Genomic DNA, 19,925 nt, shown 5'->3' with positions numbered 1-19,925 from the left:
TAATACAATTATTCAGTTCTGCAAATACTTCCTATAACCATATACACTCATTGCTACATGTACAACATAAACTAAACACAGCACAGGCTTGCAGGACCTGTAGGTATATGATATTCATATCTAATGTCCTTATACCTGATTTTTAAGTTATACAAAGATGAGTTTGGAACAGCACTGATGAGAGGCCACTCTTTTGTATCCTGTAATCGTGAGCATTGCTTTCAATTGAGTGACCCTCAAGGGGAGACAACTCTCATATTAATCCCTCACCCTGACCATGTTAACTGTGGTAACAGGTTCTATTAATTCATGCAATCAGCTGTACATGTTTATAGTGTTATAGCTTGACACTTCTGTTTAACATGTTAAGGAAACAACACCATGCACCATGTACTTGTTCAATCTGCATTACATTGAATATGTTTATGTGTATTAATGTTCTTGTTTCAGTGGCAACAATATTAGCATACTTATTTTCAAAACACAAAATTTGAAAGTAATCTTCAAACTGCAAAGACTTGGTCATTTTGATAGAGATGATAATTATACAAGTGTTGATTGTTAAGTTTTTGCAAAACATTTTTATTTCATATGAACTATTTATTTGGGTTCTCAACCACATGCTTCAGTAATTACTTTATCAGAATGACCAGCATTACCAGGCAGAAATCAGTCTTTACCCAAAACAGTTATGTTTAGAACATATATTTTTTAAATGTTTCTTGGGGCACGGGTGGCCCAGTCGTCTAAGGCGCCGCGACTCGCTGTGCAGAGTTGCATCCCTTGGGCACGCTAGAAACCTAGGATTGTGGGTTCGAATCCCGGCTCACCTCGATTATGATTCTAGGTTTGTCAGCACCATACCCGTGCTTGTTGGTTTCACTGAAGTGGTAAACATCTGAGACCTGCATCACTTCGGGCTTTCCTCCCACATTAAGCTGACACGCCGCGATATAGCTGGAACACTGTTAAAAGCGGCGTTAAACCCAACTCACTCACTCACTCATTAACTAAATCCTAAACTTAGAATGATTCATTGCTCGTGTTGGTTGGAACAACCTGATCATCAACAATAAATTATCTCGATAAGTGCTGGAACATTATTCAGGATATAGTTCAACATGTTCAATGATGGACTGTCAACATGCCTTTTTACATGCTAAGGGACCACAGTTGGCATGAATAGGCCTGAACAATGATTTCTCTTGCTTACCACACATTTTTATCGAGTGTCTAAGATGTCTTAGACATTAGTCAAAAGGCAAAATAATAAAATGTCAAGGTTAATAATGGTTATTGTATTCAACGTAATAAGCGCTCCGCTCTAAAAAACGCCCATGGCGATATTTGCTAATATATTGACTTGTGAACAATTCCAATTCCTTCCGATTGATCAGTGTACACAAGACTTATTTATTGTTGTAAAATCGCACTCATGTGTTACATACACCCTTAATTATGGGCAATTAAATTGTGGAAAACTATATCTGCCGTGTATAATACACACAGATTTTTCTTTTGTATCATTTCATGCTGTCAACATAAACCACGAAATTTACGATCTTTTATTCTAATAAGAGCCCCCTATTTCTTAGTTTGAGAGCGCCCTGGGCGCTTATTATGTCGAATACGGTCATTACTAATCGAATGTTTGAATATGATATATAGCAGAATTATGAAGTTCTAAAACATATCATAACTAACCATATTTTTTTGTCAAAAACAATGTTTTATTATTTTTATTTTTGTTTTCAGAGGGTATAGGTTGGTTCTATGCAGTTGGAGATTATAGAATTATTAGAAACAGTCTAGATTTGGATCAGTTGCTAAGTGTTTTCAACTTGTTCAATGGTTCAATGTGTTAGGAAAATAGAGGTCATTATTGGGACTAACTTGATGTTGATGTAAAACATGACCACCAAAACAGTTACTTTGATGTTTGAGGCCTCTGTTTTGTATCCTACCTACACTTTCAAGAGAGATAACTTATTAATAAAAGTTACCTCAAAGTGGGTGGGTGAGAAAGTATGGTTTTATGGTCGCTTTTAGCAATATTCAAGTAATATCATGTCAGGGAACTCCAGAAATAGGCTTCACACATTGTACCCATGTGGGGAATCAAATCTTGGCCTTCGGCATGACGAGCGAACACTTTAACCACCAGACTACCCCACCGCCCCTTACCTCAAAGAACAAAAAGTGCACATGGTATGTGTATTTTGTTTCATGTTTGAGTGAGTAAGTATGATTTACACCTCTTTTAACAATATGCCAGCAATATCATGAAGAGGGACACCAGAAATTAACACATTGTACACATGTGTGGTATCAAACCCTGTTCTTCGATGTGATGAGTGAACGCTTTAACATCTAGGCTACCTCACTGCACTGTTTAATGTTTGAAAGAATCAGTGTTAAGGGTACTGTAGAAGTAGTTGGGGCTTGTTTATGTTAGTTAAATCATTCAGCTATTGTAAATGTGGTACATAAATGTACAGACAGATTGTCTGTGGTAAGTATGGCTCACTGACTGTTTCATGTAGTCTCTTCAGAACAAAGTATTTCACAGTACAGGTGAAAAGAATTGCAGAAGATAGAAGGGATATGGCTGCTGGAAAACATTTAAACCGATTAAACTTTTCTCCTTCATGAAACCAGGATGGAGGATCAATGGCACTCACAAATGGCAGGAGGAAGTCTATAGTCCATGCGAAGGGGAAAATATATTTACATAATCATCAGTACATGCAGTGAGGGACTTGGTCTTTTAAATATTGAAAATGTGTGCTTTGTCAATTACAAGTTGAATACGTTTGCTGCACCCACTTTAATGAGCTGTATTTGTATGGACTTCCTTTTCCAGGTTGCCTGTTTTCCTGAAATTCTTGTATTTTCCATATTTTTAGGTGAAAGAGAATTACAATTCATAACAGGTTTTTTATACCAAGGTATATTGTTATACCAAGGTTCCATCCGTCCGAAAACATTGTCCTCGCGATTTCTCTTGAACTATTCAGTGGATTCATCTCAAACGCAATACATATAATCTGTGTCATATGGAGGGGTGCAGTCAAAGGAACATTTATTTTTTTTATTAATTTTCCATTTTTTTAAATTAATTTTTCAAACCTTAACCCTATCCTAGATATTTAATTTGAAACTACTGACACACTAGGCAGGTCAGGGGTATTAGTGAGTCACTCTCACTTTTGCCCTTGTTTTTCATAAATTGAAGAGAGTGCATGAACACTTACCTAGTATGTTGTCAACAGAAAAGTGCATTCAAGAAAAAGAGATATTTTATTGAAATGTTTTAGTTTGAATACCATGCAACTTGTCTTTGCTTACTTATTAGATTAAAGTGTTGTGTAACCCTCATCTTTTTCTCTGTTGTGATGAAATATTAACAAATTACTAAAAGTCGATTTTCCATGTTCACACTCGTGAGTGTTTTTGTTTACCTACTTTGAACAAGATGTGAGTCATGTCGAAGGAGTGTCAGCTTGATGTGGGATGAACACCTGAAGTGATGCTGATGTTAGATGTTTAGGTGTACACAGTAACATTATGGGTTGATCCAAGATACATTGTTCACATGAACTAAATAACCTTAGTTGTAATAGTGCAATATATGTTATCAATATCAAGGGATTCCAGCTATGCGACAGCAGTCTGTAAATAGTCGAACGAGGACTAGATGTATGGATACAAACAGGAAACCAAACATAACTACCGGTAGACTTTAACCAGTAAGAAACTTTACATATGTAGGTGTCAGGAAACCGATAAGCAGAAAGTGTAAACAAACAGAAACCATCAGGAAATCAATACACAGAAAGTGTAAGATAAACAGAAACCATCAGGAAACCAATACACAGTAAGTGTAAGATAAACGGGACCATCAGGAAACCAATACACAGAAAGTGTAAGCTAACAGAAACCACCAGGAAACCAAGAAACAGAAAGTGTAAGATAAACAGAAACCATCAGGAAACCAATGCACAGAAAGTGTAAGCTAACAGAAACCACCAGGAAACCAATACACAGAAAGTGTAAGCTAACAGAAACCACCAGGAAACCAAGAAACAGAAAGTGTAAACTAACAGAAACTATCAGGAAACCAAGTAACAGAACATGTAAACTAAACAGAAACCATCAGGAAACCAAGTTTTCTATTTGGTTTCCTGTGGTTTCCAAGTTCCTGAAACCAATGGGATTTGGGTTTTTTGCTGTGTAAAACTGATTTTTAATATATGCTCTTTGAAAAATTGGTCATATCTTCAGTTACACTGAATTCGAATGTGACCTCAAAGAAAGTCAAGTAAGTGTCATTTGGTGTAGAACTGTGGTGTGCGTTGTGCATACTGTACTCGAATACGAGCTTGGAGGTACTTTGTGGTTTATTGCAATCTTTGGCATTTTGGCAATACAATAAGGAAATATTCAGAACATCGATGTGACATTGCTATAGAGGTATATTAATATAGGATTCGGTAATTGTATAAGGGGTAACATGACATTAGCTGTTTATTGTAAATTTTATTTACACACACTTTCTCAGGAAGGAATACCAAGCAGCGTAGAGTTACTTCCCTTTGACAATAGTTTAGCCTACGAGTACCCGAGTTGGTTGGCAGTCACCCGTCCAACAACAAAGATGGCAGCTGTACCCGAGGAGTGCAAACTTCCCCACAACTTCTTGGGGAGATCAGGGCTGAAGGTGGCCAACATGTGTCTCGGCACGGGGACCTTTGGGAATCCTGGGGTGAGTGAAGGAGCGACACATGTGCCTAAAACCTCTTTTATGAGGGTCGGAGCGGATTTTATTACCAGAGGTGTCATGGCGTGTGTGTGATACACATATTCAATGTAAATAACAGTTTAATGTTTACATACATTTATTATCAAAATGTTTGACATAAGTTATTACTTTGTATAATCATATTTCACGAGCTGCATTTTAGATTTTCTTGTTAAGTGTTGTGGGCGGCATAAAAAATATTAACATAAGAGGCGATTAAGCTTGTAACTGTAAGAGGCGACTAACGGGATCAGGTGGTCTGGTTCGCTGAATTGGTTGGTTGGTGCAACCTATCCAGTTGCGTAGATCGATGCTCAAGATGTCAATCGCTGGATTGTCTGGTCCAGGTCGCACCGTCATATGTAGCGGGTGATTGCTGACTGCGGCGTTAAACGATAAACAGACCGACAAACAAAAACAGTAAATGTTTCTCGGGCACACTTTTCTAGGACTTTATTTTTATAATTTTATTGAAAACAAAGTGATGCGGGAGGAACATAACCAACAATCAGCTGGGCACATATTGAATTAAGCCATTTAATACAATAATTAATGTCAGTTGCCAAGGTATGGAAACGTATTACTGCCACATTCTTAAATTCTAAATGTAGATCATACTACTCGCATCTTGGAAGAAGATACTTTCATCTACGTATATGATAATGTAATATACGTAGAAGAAAGTATCATCTGAATCTACTATGGAATTATCGACTCTGGTAACAATTTCTCGAGTAATCGACAGTAGTTCTGGGTCGGTTTTATATATACCTCTGGCTTAACTGACGATGATAGATTTGTTTGACTTTCTCGGTGTGTTGTAAAAATAGACATTAATTAACAATAATTAAGTAATCGACTATATTTAAAATATTAATGTTTATAGGGTACGTCGCAATATCACTGAGTAACGATATGCACGATTATAATATACACACCCCCAAAACAATCGTGAACCATAGAAGGTATAGAGAAGTACACACGTTAGGATTTTTTGTTGTTGTTGTTGTTTAATGCCGCACTAATGTAGCAATATTCCAGACATATGACGGCGGTCTGTAAATGGACCAGGCAATCCAGTGATTGAGCATCGATGCAATTGGGATACCAAGTCAGCGAGTCTGACCATCCGATCCCGTTAGTGTTCATCGATCCCAATTGGGTGCTTCGATGCTCATGATATCAGTCATTGGAATGTCTGGTCCAGACTCGATTATATACAGACCGCCGTCATATAGCTGGAATATTGCTGAGAGCGGCGTAAAGCAACCAACCAACCGTCAGACTAACACTTTTCAACTGCTGATCCCAGAAAAGCCTGGGTAGCGAGTTCTCATAATGAAAGGTGAGGTGAGGTGAAATGGCCCGGTTTAACGTTGCGTCCAAGATTATTGCACTTATATAGCGACATCCCATTACGGGTCACGTCAGCTGGTCAGAACGACCTTTCATCCGACCAATCAAAGCGTCGCTTACCAGATCATGAAAGTGACAGTCGGACTGTGTTTTCTAATCATGCAGCCTCGAAAACGTAAACACGGGGTATTCCGAAGGACAGTTATGGTCCGTACGACTGATTCCGTCAAAATTATCGTCTATCTCTCGCTTCCGTGGGATAAACATTTGAACGGAAGAGGCGTTGCAAAGTACGTGGGAAGCACTGCCATACAATCGCAATCATATAAAAGACATCCCCGAATATTCATTTGTTCAGTTTTCAACATTTTAATCGAGAACTGTGTCAACATATCTTTTAAGCGTAGTCTGAAATGGAAGTCGCCAGGTTGAAACGAGTGCCGTAAAGCTCGAGAAAGCTGCTTTCTAATTGGCTGATGTTGACTTCTTGTTAGTCGTTTCCGTGATGGGTTAAAGTTCGCGAAAGGTCGTTCTGACGTGACCCGTAATGGGATGTCCTTAGACCTTTGTTTAGAGGCAGCGAGAACTTAGATCTGATTTTAATGAGATTGAAATCGCAACTGCTGCACCTCTTTCTAATAGTCAACATGAAACACTTTGTTGATCGAATGGTAGAGTGGTACTCAATACCACCGCGCTTTGCACAGAAACCGCCTTCGTGATATGCCAGAACATCGGTACTTCGAATATTGGCTTGTGAACTCTTCTTCGTGGTTTCCTACACAAACGTCCCAAAGTCTGAGTCGATCGAAGACCTTCCAAAGGTCCACAAATGACATCACAATTTGGGGAAGACCCGTCCATATATCATGTTCTCTGGCAATCATAATCCTGTGTACAACCAGAGAGGGGGTTAATTGCGATGTTATGTTCACACTCAAATTGACAGTTGGTGACTCTCCATTATAAAGTTGAACCAGCTGGATGGTACTGTCAGTTATCTTTCCAATGTGGAAGTCGGAAAACGCCTCGGAATGGTTCTTGATGTCATTCTTCAAATGTCGAAATAAGACAAACCTTCTTTCCCTCCGTAGTCTCTCAACGAACATGTCGAAGTCAGTTTGTGATCCGTAGCAGAACACTTTGTGCAAAATGACATAGAACTCATGAGCAGAACTGTGGTCTAAATCAACCTCTTCTTCGGGTTCTTCAAATAAAGTGTCGTTGACAGTGTCGGATCCATTTCCAAGGAAGAAGGCACACCAGGCTTCCCTCCATTTGGCACTCAACCCATCTTGGGAGCTAGAAAATAAACAGGATATATTGGGTCTTCAGCAACCCATCCTTGCCGTTAAAGGCGACTATGCTTGTATGATGCGACTAACGGGATAAGGTGGTCAGGCTCGCTAACTTGGTTGATGCATGTCATCGATCCCAATTGCGTGCATCGATGCTCATGATATCAATCACTGGATTGTCTGGTCCAGACTCGATTATTTACAGACAGGCCGTCATATAGATAGAATATTGTGGTCGGCGTTAAACAACAAATTAACAAACAAACAACAAGATATATTGAATAAAAAATCAACTCAAATTGGACTTGAAGTTAATAAGATTTAATTAGATTTGATGTAAATTATGACAGTTATTACACATTATTTAGATTTGATGTAAATTATGACAATTATTACACAAGAGTGAGTTATTAAACGTGTTTATATTTGCATAATGATCAGACCACCTCCTAGGTCTAGTGCATAGAGCATGTGCCTGGAGAGCAGATCAGTTCCCCCTCCGCATCATACCAAAAGAATAAATATATCAATTAGCAATAATAATGTCGGGAATTCACTGATTTTCATTTTAAAAAATCAACTTGATATTGTATATTTCTGTAAATAGTATGTTATATGCCTTAAACATGACATACCTTTCGAAAATTCCTTGATCATCTGATCTATGTCGCTTCACTCGAGAATAGCTGTGGTCTCTGTCTGATGAAGAAGTGGTCACCTTGGTAGATTTTCTTTTGTAGTACTTTTTCTGGCCAATTCCTGACATTTTCTTCCGGCGTGGCATCTACAAATATAAAATTGATAAGAATTATGAGGTGAGGTGAAATGGACTTTTACGTTAAGGTCAAGATTATTGCACTAAAATAGCGACGTGCATGCACGTGTGTGTGTGGCAGCTTGTACTGTTCCGGACTAGTGCCGGTTTTATAGTGATAGCCCATTGAGATATGCCGCAGTTTAACATAAATACCATACTCAGACACAGTAAACGGAGCCCGAACCGACCAGTCCTTGTTTTATCCCCTTAATGCCGAATGCCAGGCAGGGTAAAAACAAGTAGCATCTTTTAACGTCTAGGTGTGAGGCGCCCGGGGATCGAACCCCCGACCTTCCGCTCTCCGAACAGGCGCTCTATCCACTAGACCACGGAGGCGGTCAATAGGACCGATCAGTCATTGTTTTAGCCCCTTATTGCCGAATGCCAGGCAGGGTAAAAACAAGTAGCATCTTTTAACGTCTAGGTGTGAGGCGCTCGGGGACCGAACCCCCGACCTTCCGCTCTCCGAACAGGCGCTCTATCCATTAGACCACGGAGGCGGTCAATAGGAATTATGATGATAAAATATAGGCTTGAAAAGAATATATACTCTTAATCATTATTTTTTCCTCCCTTATGACAAAAAATATTATTTGGGATGAAATGTATTTTTCGAGTGGGAAATAATAGTTGATTTCCTTATACATTGTATATGCTAATATATAGCTATCATTTTCGCATCAATTACACATTATCAGAGACCACAAAGAAGATGGTCTGACATTATTTAACTAATTCACACCAAAAAAAAGAAGTCATCCGTGCTTATAAGTATATATTTTGTTTGCTTTTCCTTCGTTTGGGAAACGATATCTATCAGAATAAAAGTTTCAGCAGGCCCTAATTGTGTGTGCGGAGAAAGTTCCGAGTTTGGTTGCATAAACATCGATATTCAGAGACTTGTAATTTGTTCTTAGATTACATTATCAAAGATGTTCACATTAGTATTGGGAAATCAGCATATTTTATAACTAGGGGCGTTTTTGGCTAATTACGAAATAAACAACGATATAGAATAGACAAACACCCCGATTATACTTTGTCCGCCATCTTGGATGCAGGCAGAAAACAAAGCAGCAGATTGCACATATCAAAAGTCAGTTGAAACATAAATATAACAACTTGAAACAAGTCTTGTTTAGTCACTAATCCGATGCAATACATAAGTGATGAAATATACTGACCTTTCAAGTTTATGTGGCGGGAAAGCACTGAAAATTCGGGTTTGTTTGAAGCGAATCCTTCAATTTCAAAATCTAAAAACATAGTCATCTCTCTCTCTCTCTCTCTCTCTCTCTCTCTCTCTCTCTCTCTCTCTCTCTCTCTCTCTCTCTCATTGGTCTCATTCAGGGTAGCAGACCCAGTCAGGCCACAGAGGAGTACTCCCACCAGGTGCTTGACCGCTACGTCCAGTGGGGAGGGAACTTCTTCGACACTGCCGACGTCTACTCACAGGGACTGTCCGAGAAGTACCTTGGATCCTGGTTAACAAAGTATGTTATTATGAAATGCCATAACACCAATCACCACCGTCAATAGCTAATCTGGAAAGGATTATGTATGTGAATGTATGTGAGTTTTTACTGCAGTTAAACTGAGCCCAGCTGTGGTATCATATGCGACCACAAAAATGCCTGAACGTACGGGACCTTCGTCGACCGTTTGTATAATGCACAGATAGGAATACCTCAACGTACAGGACCTCCGTCAACCGGTTGTATCATTCATCCATAAGAATGCCTCAACGTATAAGACCTTCACCGACCGGTTGTATCGTGCACAGATAGGAATGCCTCAATGTCCAGGTCCTTCGTTGACCGGTTGTATCGTGCACAGATAGGAATGCCTGCAAGGGACATGAGCTCCGCAGATCAATGACACATAATGTCATTTCAATGACACATAACAATTGTCACTTGTTTCAGACAAACACGTGACCAAGTTGTTATTGCAACAAAGGTTAGAGGAATCGTGCCAAGTGGGGTTGGTCTGAGTCGTCGCCACATTGTGCAGAACATCCAGAACAGTCTCTCGAGACTCCAGACAGACTATGTGGATTTGTACCAGGTGGGTATTGACTGCAGTGCATGGATCTGAAACAGGTGGGTATAAACTACAGTGCATGGATCTGTAGCAGGTCGGTATTGACTGCAGTGCATGGAGCTCTAGCAGGTATGTATTGACTGCAGTACGTGGATCTGTTATTTGTTTGTTTGTTGTTAAATATTCCAGCTATATGGCTGCGGTCTGTAAATAATGGAGTCTTAGCCAGACAATCCAATGATTGATAACATGAGCATCAATCCACGCAATTGGGATACGATAACATGCATCAACCAAGTCACCGAGCCTGACCACCCGATCCCGTTAGTCGCCTCTAACGACACGCCCACTCGCCTTTTACGGCAAGCATGGGTTGCTGAAGACATATTCTACCCTGGATCTTCACAGGTCTGTAGTGTGGCGGTCGGGTAGCCTAGTGGTTAAAGCGTTCGCTCGTCACGCCGAAGACCCGGATTCGATTCCCGACATGGGTACAATGTGTGAAGCCCATTTCTGGTGTCCCCCGCCGTGATATTGCTGGAATATTATTGCTAAAAGCGGCGTAAAACCCCACTCACTCACTCACTCACAGGTCTGTAGTAGATGGGTACTGGGTTCAGTTCGTGGATCTGTAGCAGGACAGTATTGACTGCAGTCCGTGGATCTGTAGAAGGTCGGTATTGACTACAGTACTAGTGCGTGGATCTGTAGCATGTCGGTATTGACTGCAGTCCGTGGATCTGTACCAGGTGTGTACTGGCTTCAGTGCGTGGATCTGTAGAAGGTCGGTATTGACTGCAGTGTGTGGATCTGTAGCAGGTATGTATTGACTGTAGTGCATGGATCTGTAGCATGTATGTATTGACTGCAGTGCATGGATCTGTAGCAGGTATGTATTGACTGCAGTGCGTGGATCTGTAGCAGGTCGGTATTGACTGCAGTGCGTGGATCTGCACAGGTATGCATTGACTGCAGTGCGTGGATCTGTACAGGTATGCATTGACTGCAGTGCGTGGATCTGTAACAGGTATGTATTGACTGCAGTGCGTGGATCTGTAGCAGGTCGGTATTGACTGCAGTGCGTGGATCTGTAGCAGGTCGGTATTGACTGCAGTGCGTGGATCTGTACATGTATATAGTGACTGCAGTGCGTGGTTCTGTAACAGGTATGTTTGGACTGCAGTGCATGGATGGTTCACGTTGCATTGATTATTTGTTCATGCATAGTATTATTTTTCACCGATTATTTGAATTTGTGAGGATGTGTTATGATCATGATGAGGGGGGTTCTCTCATTGAGTCTGACTTTATTTGAGCGTCAACTGTAATTGTGTGCATGGTACAACAGTGTTTGTTTGTTTGTTGTTTAACGCCGCACACAGCAATATTCCAGCCATGTGACGCCGGTCTGTAAATAATCGAATTTGGACCAGATAATCCAGTGTTTGATATCATGAGCATCCATACACGCATTTCGGATACAATGACATGCATCAACCGGGTCAGCGAGCCCGACCAACCGGTCTCGTTACGACAAGCATGTGTTGCTGAAGATCATTTCTAAACTGGATATTCACGGGTGGAGTAACAGTAGCAGGTTTGAAAAGATTTATTCAATATACCACATATGATTATTTCAGATGCATTATTGGGATAATGGAACTCCTATTGAAGAAACACTCCGCACGTTCCATGACCTAGTTCGGTGTGGGAAGGTGCACTACGCCGGTGCTAGTAACGTGGTGGGTTGGCAACTGCAGAAGATAATATGTACCACAGACAAGTTGGGCATAAACCCCTTCATCAGCTTACAGGTAGGGCATTATAACAGGAGTTATTTACAATATAATATAGCCTCTTATCTGTGACTTCATTCCACATGTTAAAACTCCTATTGTGTTAGAATTCGACAGTTGGTTGTCATTTGTTCATTATCTGAAATCAACATTTCATTTGATTTGCTCTTCGAATAATAATAATACATTTTTTTCGGTAAACCTTTTTTGTTTGTTTGTTGTTTACGCCACACTCAGCAATATTCCAGCTTTATGTCGGCGGCCTGTAAATAATCCAGTCTGGACCACATGGTCCAGTATTTGACACGAGTGTACAAGATTGAATAATTTACAATTTTTTCGGTAACGATTTTTTGTTTGTTTGTTTGTTGTTTAACGCCGCACTCAGCAATATTCCAGCAAAATGTCAGCGGTCCGTAAATAATCGAGTCTGGACCAGACACTCCAGTGATTGACACTATGAACATCAATCTAACAGGGATACGATGACATGCATCAACCAAGTCAGCCAGCCTGACCACCTGATCACTATAGTCGCCTCTTACGACAAGCATAGTCGCCTTTAACGGCAAGCCTGGATCTTCTCGCGCACGGTCACCAGCGGGATCGAACCAGCATCGAATGCTTTGATGATGTGTAAGAGTCAACCAAGGCTACGGCAACACATGACAATCCGGAGCGAAATGAGCTATTAAATACATTCAACTTTTTGTATTATCCTTAAAAGCTAAGAAAATCATATGTATAATGTTGTTTGTCATGATACATGTGGGTGTTTTAGGGTGTTTAGGGTGTTTTGAAAAAAAACGCCGAGGCTTGGGACCCCGCGAAACTCGAAACTGCCACGCGTGAACCATGCATTGTAAAGATCATCTCGCGACGGGGCTTTACATTACGCCAATCTCATTAAAATCAGATCTTAGTTCTCGCTATGCTAAACAAAGATCTGAGGACATCCCATTAGGGGTCACGTCAGAACGACCTTCCATCCGACCAATCAGAGCGTCGCTTACCAGATGATGAAAGTGACAGTTGGAATGTGATTTCTAATCATGCAGCCTCGAAAACTTTAAAACGGGGTATTCCGAACGATAGTTACGGGCTTAACGACTGAATCTATGCAATCTAGAACATATAGTAGCCATTTGAGAATGTTCTTTTGTTCAGGTTTCCAATTTTTAAGCGAGAATTTCTCAAAATATGTTTCGAAGCGTAGTCGCCAATTTGAAATTAGTGCCGTAAAGCACGAGAAAGCTGCCTTCTGATTGGCTAATGTCGACTTCTCGTCAGTAATTCCATTGGTCGGTCAGAGTTTGCGAAAGGTCGGTCTTACGTGACTCGTAAAGGGATGTCCTCAGATCTTTGTTTAGCGGCAGCGAGAACTAAGATCTGATTTTAATGAGATTGACATTACGCGAGACCATCGGCGAATCCCCATGTTATTATGGCGTTATTTGAGAACAGTGGTACAACACGTTGCCGCCGAGCATGCAGTCGATTTCGATGGTCAGAAAATTGAGCTCGTTGACCTGGCGCAAGAACAGCGATATGATTGGCTGTTTGGGCGGGTTTCTTGAAACCTGGTTTCTGAATAATATATCCTGTAATGTGTTGTGAGGCCCGATCATTCAGAGTGTGTGTCTGCAGAAACACATTCCTGAGTCTGCAAATCACAGACTGAGACACATTGAACATAAGGCTACCTCTCGCTGAGGTCTACCGGTTAGAAGCATACCACCAACAGCCCCGTTGTAGATGGCACATTCTGATCACAAATACTGCATTTAAGCAAGGTAAGAGAGCTTATGTGTCATTGTTAATAATGCAAATCAATCCCCAACCTTTTACTAGAGTATTTACCAATGTGGCACTTGATATTCCAGCAACAGTACAATCTAGCGTGTCGGGAATCGGAGTTCGAACCTTTCCAAGTGTGCAAGATGGAAGGATTAGGGGTGCTGCCCTGGGGCCCCCTGAAGGGGTGAGTGAGACCATGTTATTAAGGCAGACACTTTTACGCCCTACTTCCTCCACGGATGAAAAGGAGACAATCACTGCCCTGAATCTCACTCGCGTGAGTAGGACGTGGCTACGGGTGCCTTGTTCGTAAACTATGTGAAAATGAAAGAAACCATTATGGTTCCAACTGCTAAAAAGGTATTAAACATTATTTCTTTGGGAAAACTTAATACGATTGGGGGGGGGGCCACGGTATGCCCAGTCGTCTAAGGCGCCGCGATTCGACGTGCAGAGTTGCGTCCCGTGGGCACGCCAGAAACCTATGATTGTTGTTTCGAATCCCGGTTCGCCCCAATTATATTTCTAGGTTTGTCAGCACCATACCCGAGCTCGTGGGTTTCACCGAAGTGGTAAACGTCTGAGACCTGCATCACTTGGGGCTTTCTTCCCACAATAAGCTGACACGCCGCGATATAACTGGAATACTGTTAAAAGCGGTGTTAAACCCAACTCACTCACTCACTCACAACTGGATTATATGACTATGATAGACTAAAATTTCGGCGTTCTCTTGAACAGAGGTCTACTTTCTGGGAAGTACACACGTGACGCTGCTCCGACAACCGGACGTCATGGCTGGAAGAGCACAAAATACCCCGGAAGCTGGAATTCTTTACAAGAGAATGATCAGATCTGGGCCATCATAGATTCAGTGCGGGACATCGCAAACACACACGGTAGTGACAAGGGCCATGCATGGTGTGGGGAACATCATAGACGAGAAACGAAAAGTAGCCATAGTACCTAGCAGTGTTTGTAGGCATGACTGATAGCCACAAGATAATCCTAGTAAGACATACTATGCAAATAAAGTAGGGGATAGTGGGAATCATCAAGACATATCTTCAATATCTATATCGTATTGGCAAATTGAAATGATATGAGCATATCTGCTGGGGAGTAGGCGATCAGATCTAATGGTTGGTGTAATGGTGGCGCACTAGATCATTATGGAAGTTGGGGGTCGAATTCGAAATTTGCTTTTCCCAGCGGGTATCGGGTGAAACCACCTATGTTGGCCAGAAATGCACGAATTCCTTCAGGCATACCTCTGATGAGTCAACAATGAGAGCAACACCAAATTTATTTAGAGCGGTTTCTGGATTTTGACGTTGATGTTCAGGTCTGCCAATGACGCCCCAGACGTGTTCAATGGGGCAAAGGTCTGGACTGAGTGTTGGCCATGGCATGACATAGATGTTTTGCCGTTGGAGGAACTGGGTCACAATCCTGGCACGATGAGCAGTGCATGATCTTGAAAGATGAAACATTGCCGAACACGTGCAAATGGCACCACAAGTGGGGCAATGATGTTAATGATAGTATTGACCCGTGACTCTGCCACAGGCAATATGGAGCGCAGTTCACCCAGTCATCATTATACCATTATGGACCTACACCAAAACGATCATGCTTACGACGTTAACGTCCATGTAACGCTCATTAGGACGTCTCCAACCTCGATTCCTTCGGTCATGAAAGTCGAGAGTGAACCTTGATTCGTCAGAAAACATTAGCCCAATGTCCCTTACACCACTGACGTCACTGATTCAAATGACATGCAGTAAGTTGTGGGATAACAAGTAGACGCCGTGCGCGAAATACCATCTGTGCAGACGATATCGCACCGTCTGGGCGTTTACTCTTACACCAGATGCCTGTTGCAACAGGTCCCTTATCTGAGTGGCAGTCTGCAACCGATTTCTTAATGTCATCGCTCGGACTAATCTGTCCTGGGCTTGAGATATTGCCCTTGGGCGCCCAGAACGGCGTCCAGAGCGGCATCGATCGTCGACGTTATATGTTTGTTGGTATCGGGCCAACAATCTGCTGATGAGCGTTTGGGGAACAGTATTCTGACGTTTGCCCACCTGCAACATGCCCATGGCACGTAAACGTTCAGCACGTTGCAAACGCTGCATGATCCAGCTGTTGCTTCCAGTGTCTTTGAGCGTTTGGTTCCAAGAAACTAATAGGGGTCGTCCTCACAACCGTGTCTCTAAGTGCCAATGGTAAATCTGGTATACAATCCCTTGCACGTGATTCATGACAGTTACAGTGTTGTTTTGGAGCTTGATTTCTTCGGAAATGTTCTTGCCTCATAATTCACTTTCATTGCCAGACACTGATGTTTTTCCCTGTACTTTCACTTCAAAACACAATACCCCCTATTGTTTTGCACAGCATATAAGGACTTGGTAAACATAGTTCATATTTCATAGTATATTGTCTTTTCCCTCAGACAAGTCCATGGCTCAGGTGTCACTGCGCTGGCTGCTACAGAAGGATGTTGTTCCATCAGTCATCATCGGAGCCACAACTTTGAATCAACTGGATGACAACCTGGGAGCTGCTAGTGGCTGGACCCTGACTTCGGAAGAGGTGAGTCTGTGACAACCTGGTGGCTGCTGGTGGCTGGACCCTGTCTTCGGAGGAGGTGAGTCTGTGACAACCTGGTGGCTGCTGGTGGCTGGACCCTGTCTTCGGAGGAGGTGAGTCTGTGACAACCTGGGGGCTGCTACTGGCTGGACCGTCTTCAGAGGAGGTGAGTCTGTGATAATCTGGGGGTAGCTAGTGGCTGGACCCTGTCTTCAGAGGAGGTGAGTCTGTGATAATCTGGGGGTAGCTAGTGGCTGGACCCTGTCTTCAGAGGAGGTGAGTCTGTGACAACCTGGGGGCTGCTGGTGGCTGGACCCTGTCTTCAGAGGAGGTGAGTCTGTGGCAACCTGGGGGCTGCTGGTGGCTGGATCCTGTCTTCAGAGGAGGTGAGTCTGTGGCAACCTGGGGGCTGCTAGTGGCTGGACCCTGACTTCAGAGGAGGTGAGTCTGTGATAACCTGAGGGGTAGCTAGTGGCTGGACCCTGTCTTCAGAGGAGGTGAGTCTGTGACAACCTGGGGGCTGCTGGTGGTTGGACTCTGTCCTCAGAGGTGGTGAGTCTGTGGCAACCTGGGGGCTGGATCCTGTCTTCAGAGGAGGTGAGTCTGTGATAACCTGGGGACTGCTGGTGGATGGACCCTGTCTTCAGAGGAGGTGAGTCTGTGACAACCTGGGGGTAGCTAGTGGCTGGACCCTGTCTTCAGAGGAGGTGAGTCTGTGACAACCTGGGGGCTGCTGGTGGCTGGACCCTGTCATCAGAGGAGGTGAGTCTGTGGCAACCTGGTGGCTGCTGGTGGCTGGACCCTGTCTTCAGAGGAGGTGAGTCTGTGACAACCTGGGGGTAGTAAGTAGATGGACCCTGGCGGTGGAGTAATCTAGTGTTAAAGCGTCGGCTCGTCACGCCGAAACCCTGAGTTCGATTCCCCACGTGTACAATGTGTGAAGCCTATTTTCCGCCCATCCTGTCACTCACTCAGAGGAGATAAGTCTGTGACAGATGGATGACAACCAAGGGGCTTCTAGTGTTTTGATCCTGTCCTAAGCCTGTGATGAGTAGGTGATAGTCAGGACTTAACCGTCGCATGGTCACGTTACCATGCCGAGAAGGTTCACAAGAACTGATTCAAGTGATCCCTTTACTATGAAAATGATGAGCTTTGTTTGAGACCTGCAGTTATAGTGCCGTCATATGGTAATAATTTACCAGTGAAACTCATATGAGTCAGTGATGAATGATCCCACATATTTCAGATGGCACGACTGGACAAAGTGTCTCAACCCACAATACCTTACCCCTATGAGATGGTGTGGCGACAGAACAACACCCGGAGTAATCCCTTCCAGTCATCATACATGGTGTCCAACATAAACTGACCTGACACAAACCGCCATGCATGACGATACTATAATACTGTTATTGTTACGCAGTGGAATATAAACAATTAACTACAATATGAATTTCCCTCAATGTGATACGGGAACTAAACGTGCTCCTCTTGATAAATTGAGGAAGTAATTCAGATACTAAATACGGGGAACTAAATACGCGAATCGCTTACTAAAGATGAAGAAACGTAAATGTGACCAGATTAAATAGATTTGATTCTCAAAATCTATTGTTGTTAAACTTATCATTCTTAACAACAGTCTAGCTCTCTTAGCTAGCTATATGGTGCTTGTTGTTTGATCGTTGTTTAGCAATATTCCAGCTATATGACGGTGGTCTGTAAATTATCGAGTCTGGACAAGACAGTCCAGTGATTGACAACATGAGCATCGATCCTGGCAATTAGGATACGAGGACACGCACCAACCAAGTCACCGAGGCTGACCACCCGATTCCGTTAGTCGCCTCTTACGACAAGCCTAGTCGCCTCTCTATGGTGCTTCCTTATTGCGACGGACCGCCTCAGCGGTCTGGTGGTAGAGTGAGTGAGTTAAAATCTAGTAGTAGAGCCCCCGGCCGGAGAGCGGAAGGTCGGTGTATTCGATCCCCGGCTAGTCATACCAAGAGAGGTTAAGGGGTGGTACTTGTTGTTACCCTGTCTGGCGCTCAACAGTAAGGGGCTGAAACAAGGACTGGTCGGCTCGGAGTCAGTATACTGTGTCTGAGTGGGGTATTCATGTAAAACTGCGGCATGGTATCTCAGTGGGCTAGCACTATAAAATCGTTTGTCCAGACTAGTACAAGCAGGCACACACACGTGCATGCACGTCGCTATATAAGTGCATTAATCTTGGACGCGACCTTAAACCTCATTTAATCTCACCTTATGCGACGACCCATCTAAATGACAGTGTTCAAAGTGTACGTTCTAACTCGACGAGCTGTTGAATTAAGCTGTTCTACTGTACTTTCTATCGCGACGAGGTATCAAACCAATCAGAAGTGAGTTCGATTGGCCTCGTTTTGCACGTGCTCGGACACGTGCCATATCATAGTTTTTGTTTCCTCCTCGAAGCAAGATGAGTTCACACTATCTGTACATGTTCATGCTAACATGTCTTCAAACCAATTATGGATCAAAACGTTGTCAACAATTCTCGCCACATCCTACACGTCAAAATACAAAACATCAACACCAGAGAATAACCAAGTACGGATAAGATATGTGGATGAACAACTTCTTTATTACAATAGTGGACTACAGCAACACATGGTTGCTGTAAAAGGCGACTATCCTTATCGTAAGAGGCGACTAACGGGATCGGGTGGTCAGGCTGGCTGACTTGGTTGATACATGCCATCGATCCCAATTGCGTGGATCGATGCTCATGATATTAATCATTGGGTTGTCTGGTACAGACTCGATTGTCTACAGACCGCCGTCATATAGCTGGAATATTGCTGAGTGCGGCGTTAAACAACAAACCAACCAACTTTATTACAATTAGGAGCGACGTTTCGGTGTAGGTTCCAACACCGTTATCAAGCAATTGATGTACTGAGATTGACAAGCACATAAACAGGTATGAGGCAGTGTTTATACAGTAGGGTAGATTTGGATGTAGTTGCAATGTTGCCTGTGATGTACAAGGGTGATTTTAGGTAAACATCTTAACAGGTGAAGATAGTAATATAAACAAAAGGATTAAGACTGATTGGAGTTTGTGATGAGTTGACTGACGGTTGGAGTCTTTTGATGTTGAACTTCAACCATACTCTGTACATCATTAGCTTGAAAACGGTTTTAGAACCTACACCGAAACGTCGCTCCTTATTATCCCCCGCCCCAACGAAGTTGGCGGGGGTATAGAGAAATGGGTTCCGTCCGTGTGTGTGTGCGTCCCGAAATCGTTTCCGGAGCATAACCCAGAAACCGTTTAATATGTCTCTACGAATCTTTGCATGTCTACCAGCTGAACTGGTGCCTTTTGCTAGTTAGGAATTTTAGAATTTTTTATTTTTTTACGTTTC

General features: G+C 42.6%; 1 protein-coding gene and 1 pseudogene across 1 annotated transcript; one reads left to right on the top strand and one right to left on the bottom strand.

Annotated features, from left to right (window-relative positions):
• The first annotated feature begins 4,655 nt into the window (after positions 1-4,655).
• On the top strand, positions 4,656-18,194 carry LOC139462476 (1-deoxyxylulose-5-phosphate synthase YajO-like). Its single transcript, XM_071244229.1, has 8 exons — positions 4,656-4,765; positions 9,623-9,765; positions 10,198-10,339; positions 11,956-12,129; positions 13,995-14,092; positions 14,650-14,807; positions 16,373-16,512; positions 17,759-18,194. Exons 1-8 carry the CDS (start codon positions 4,658-4,660, stop codon positions 17,879-17,881), a joined length of 1,086 nt encoding a protein of 361 aa, XP_071100330.1. The 5' UTR covers positions 4,656-4,657; the 3' UTR covers positions 17,882-18,194.
• Positions 6,648-8,239, bottom strand: LOC139462595 (uncharacterized; annotated as a pseudogene).
• Positions 18,195-19,925: the final 1,731 nt, after the last annotated feature.

Source organism: Haliotis cracherodii, unplaced genomic scaffold (genome assembly GCF_022045235.1).
Source record: "Haliotis cracherodii isolate W230 unplaced genomic scaffold, xgHalCrac1.p SCAF_15, whole genome shotgun sequence".
Taxonomy (NCBI): Eukaryota; Metazoa; Mollusca; class Gastropoda; order Lepetellida; family Haliotidae; genus Haliotis; species Haliotis cracherodii.
This window is presented reverse-complemented; position numbering and strand designations above follow the sequence as displayed.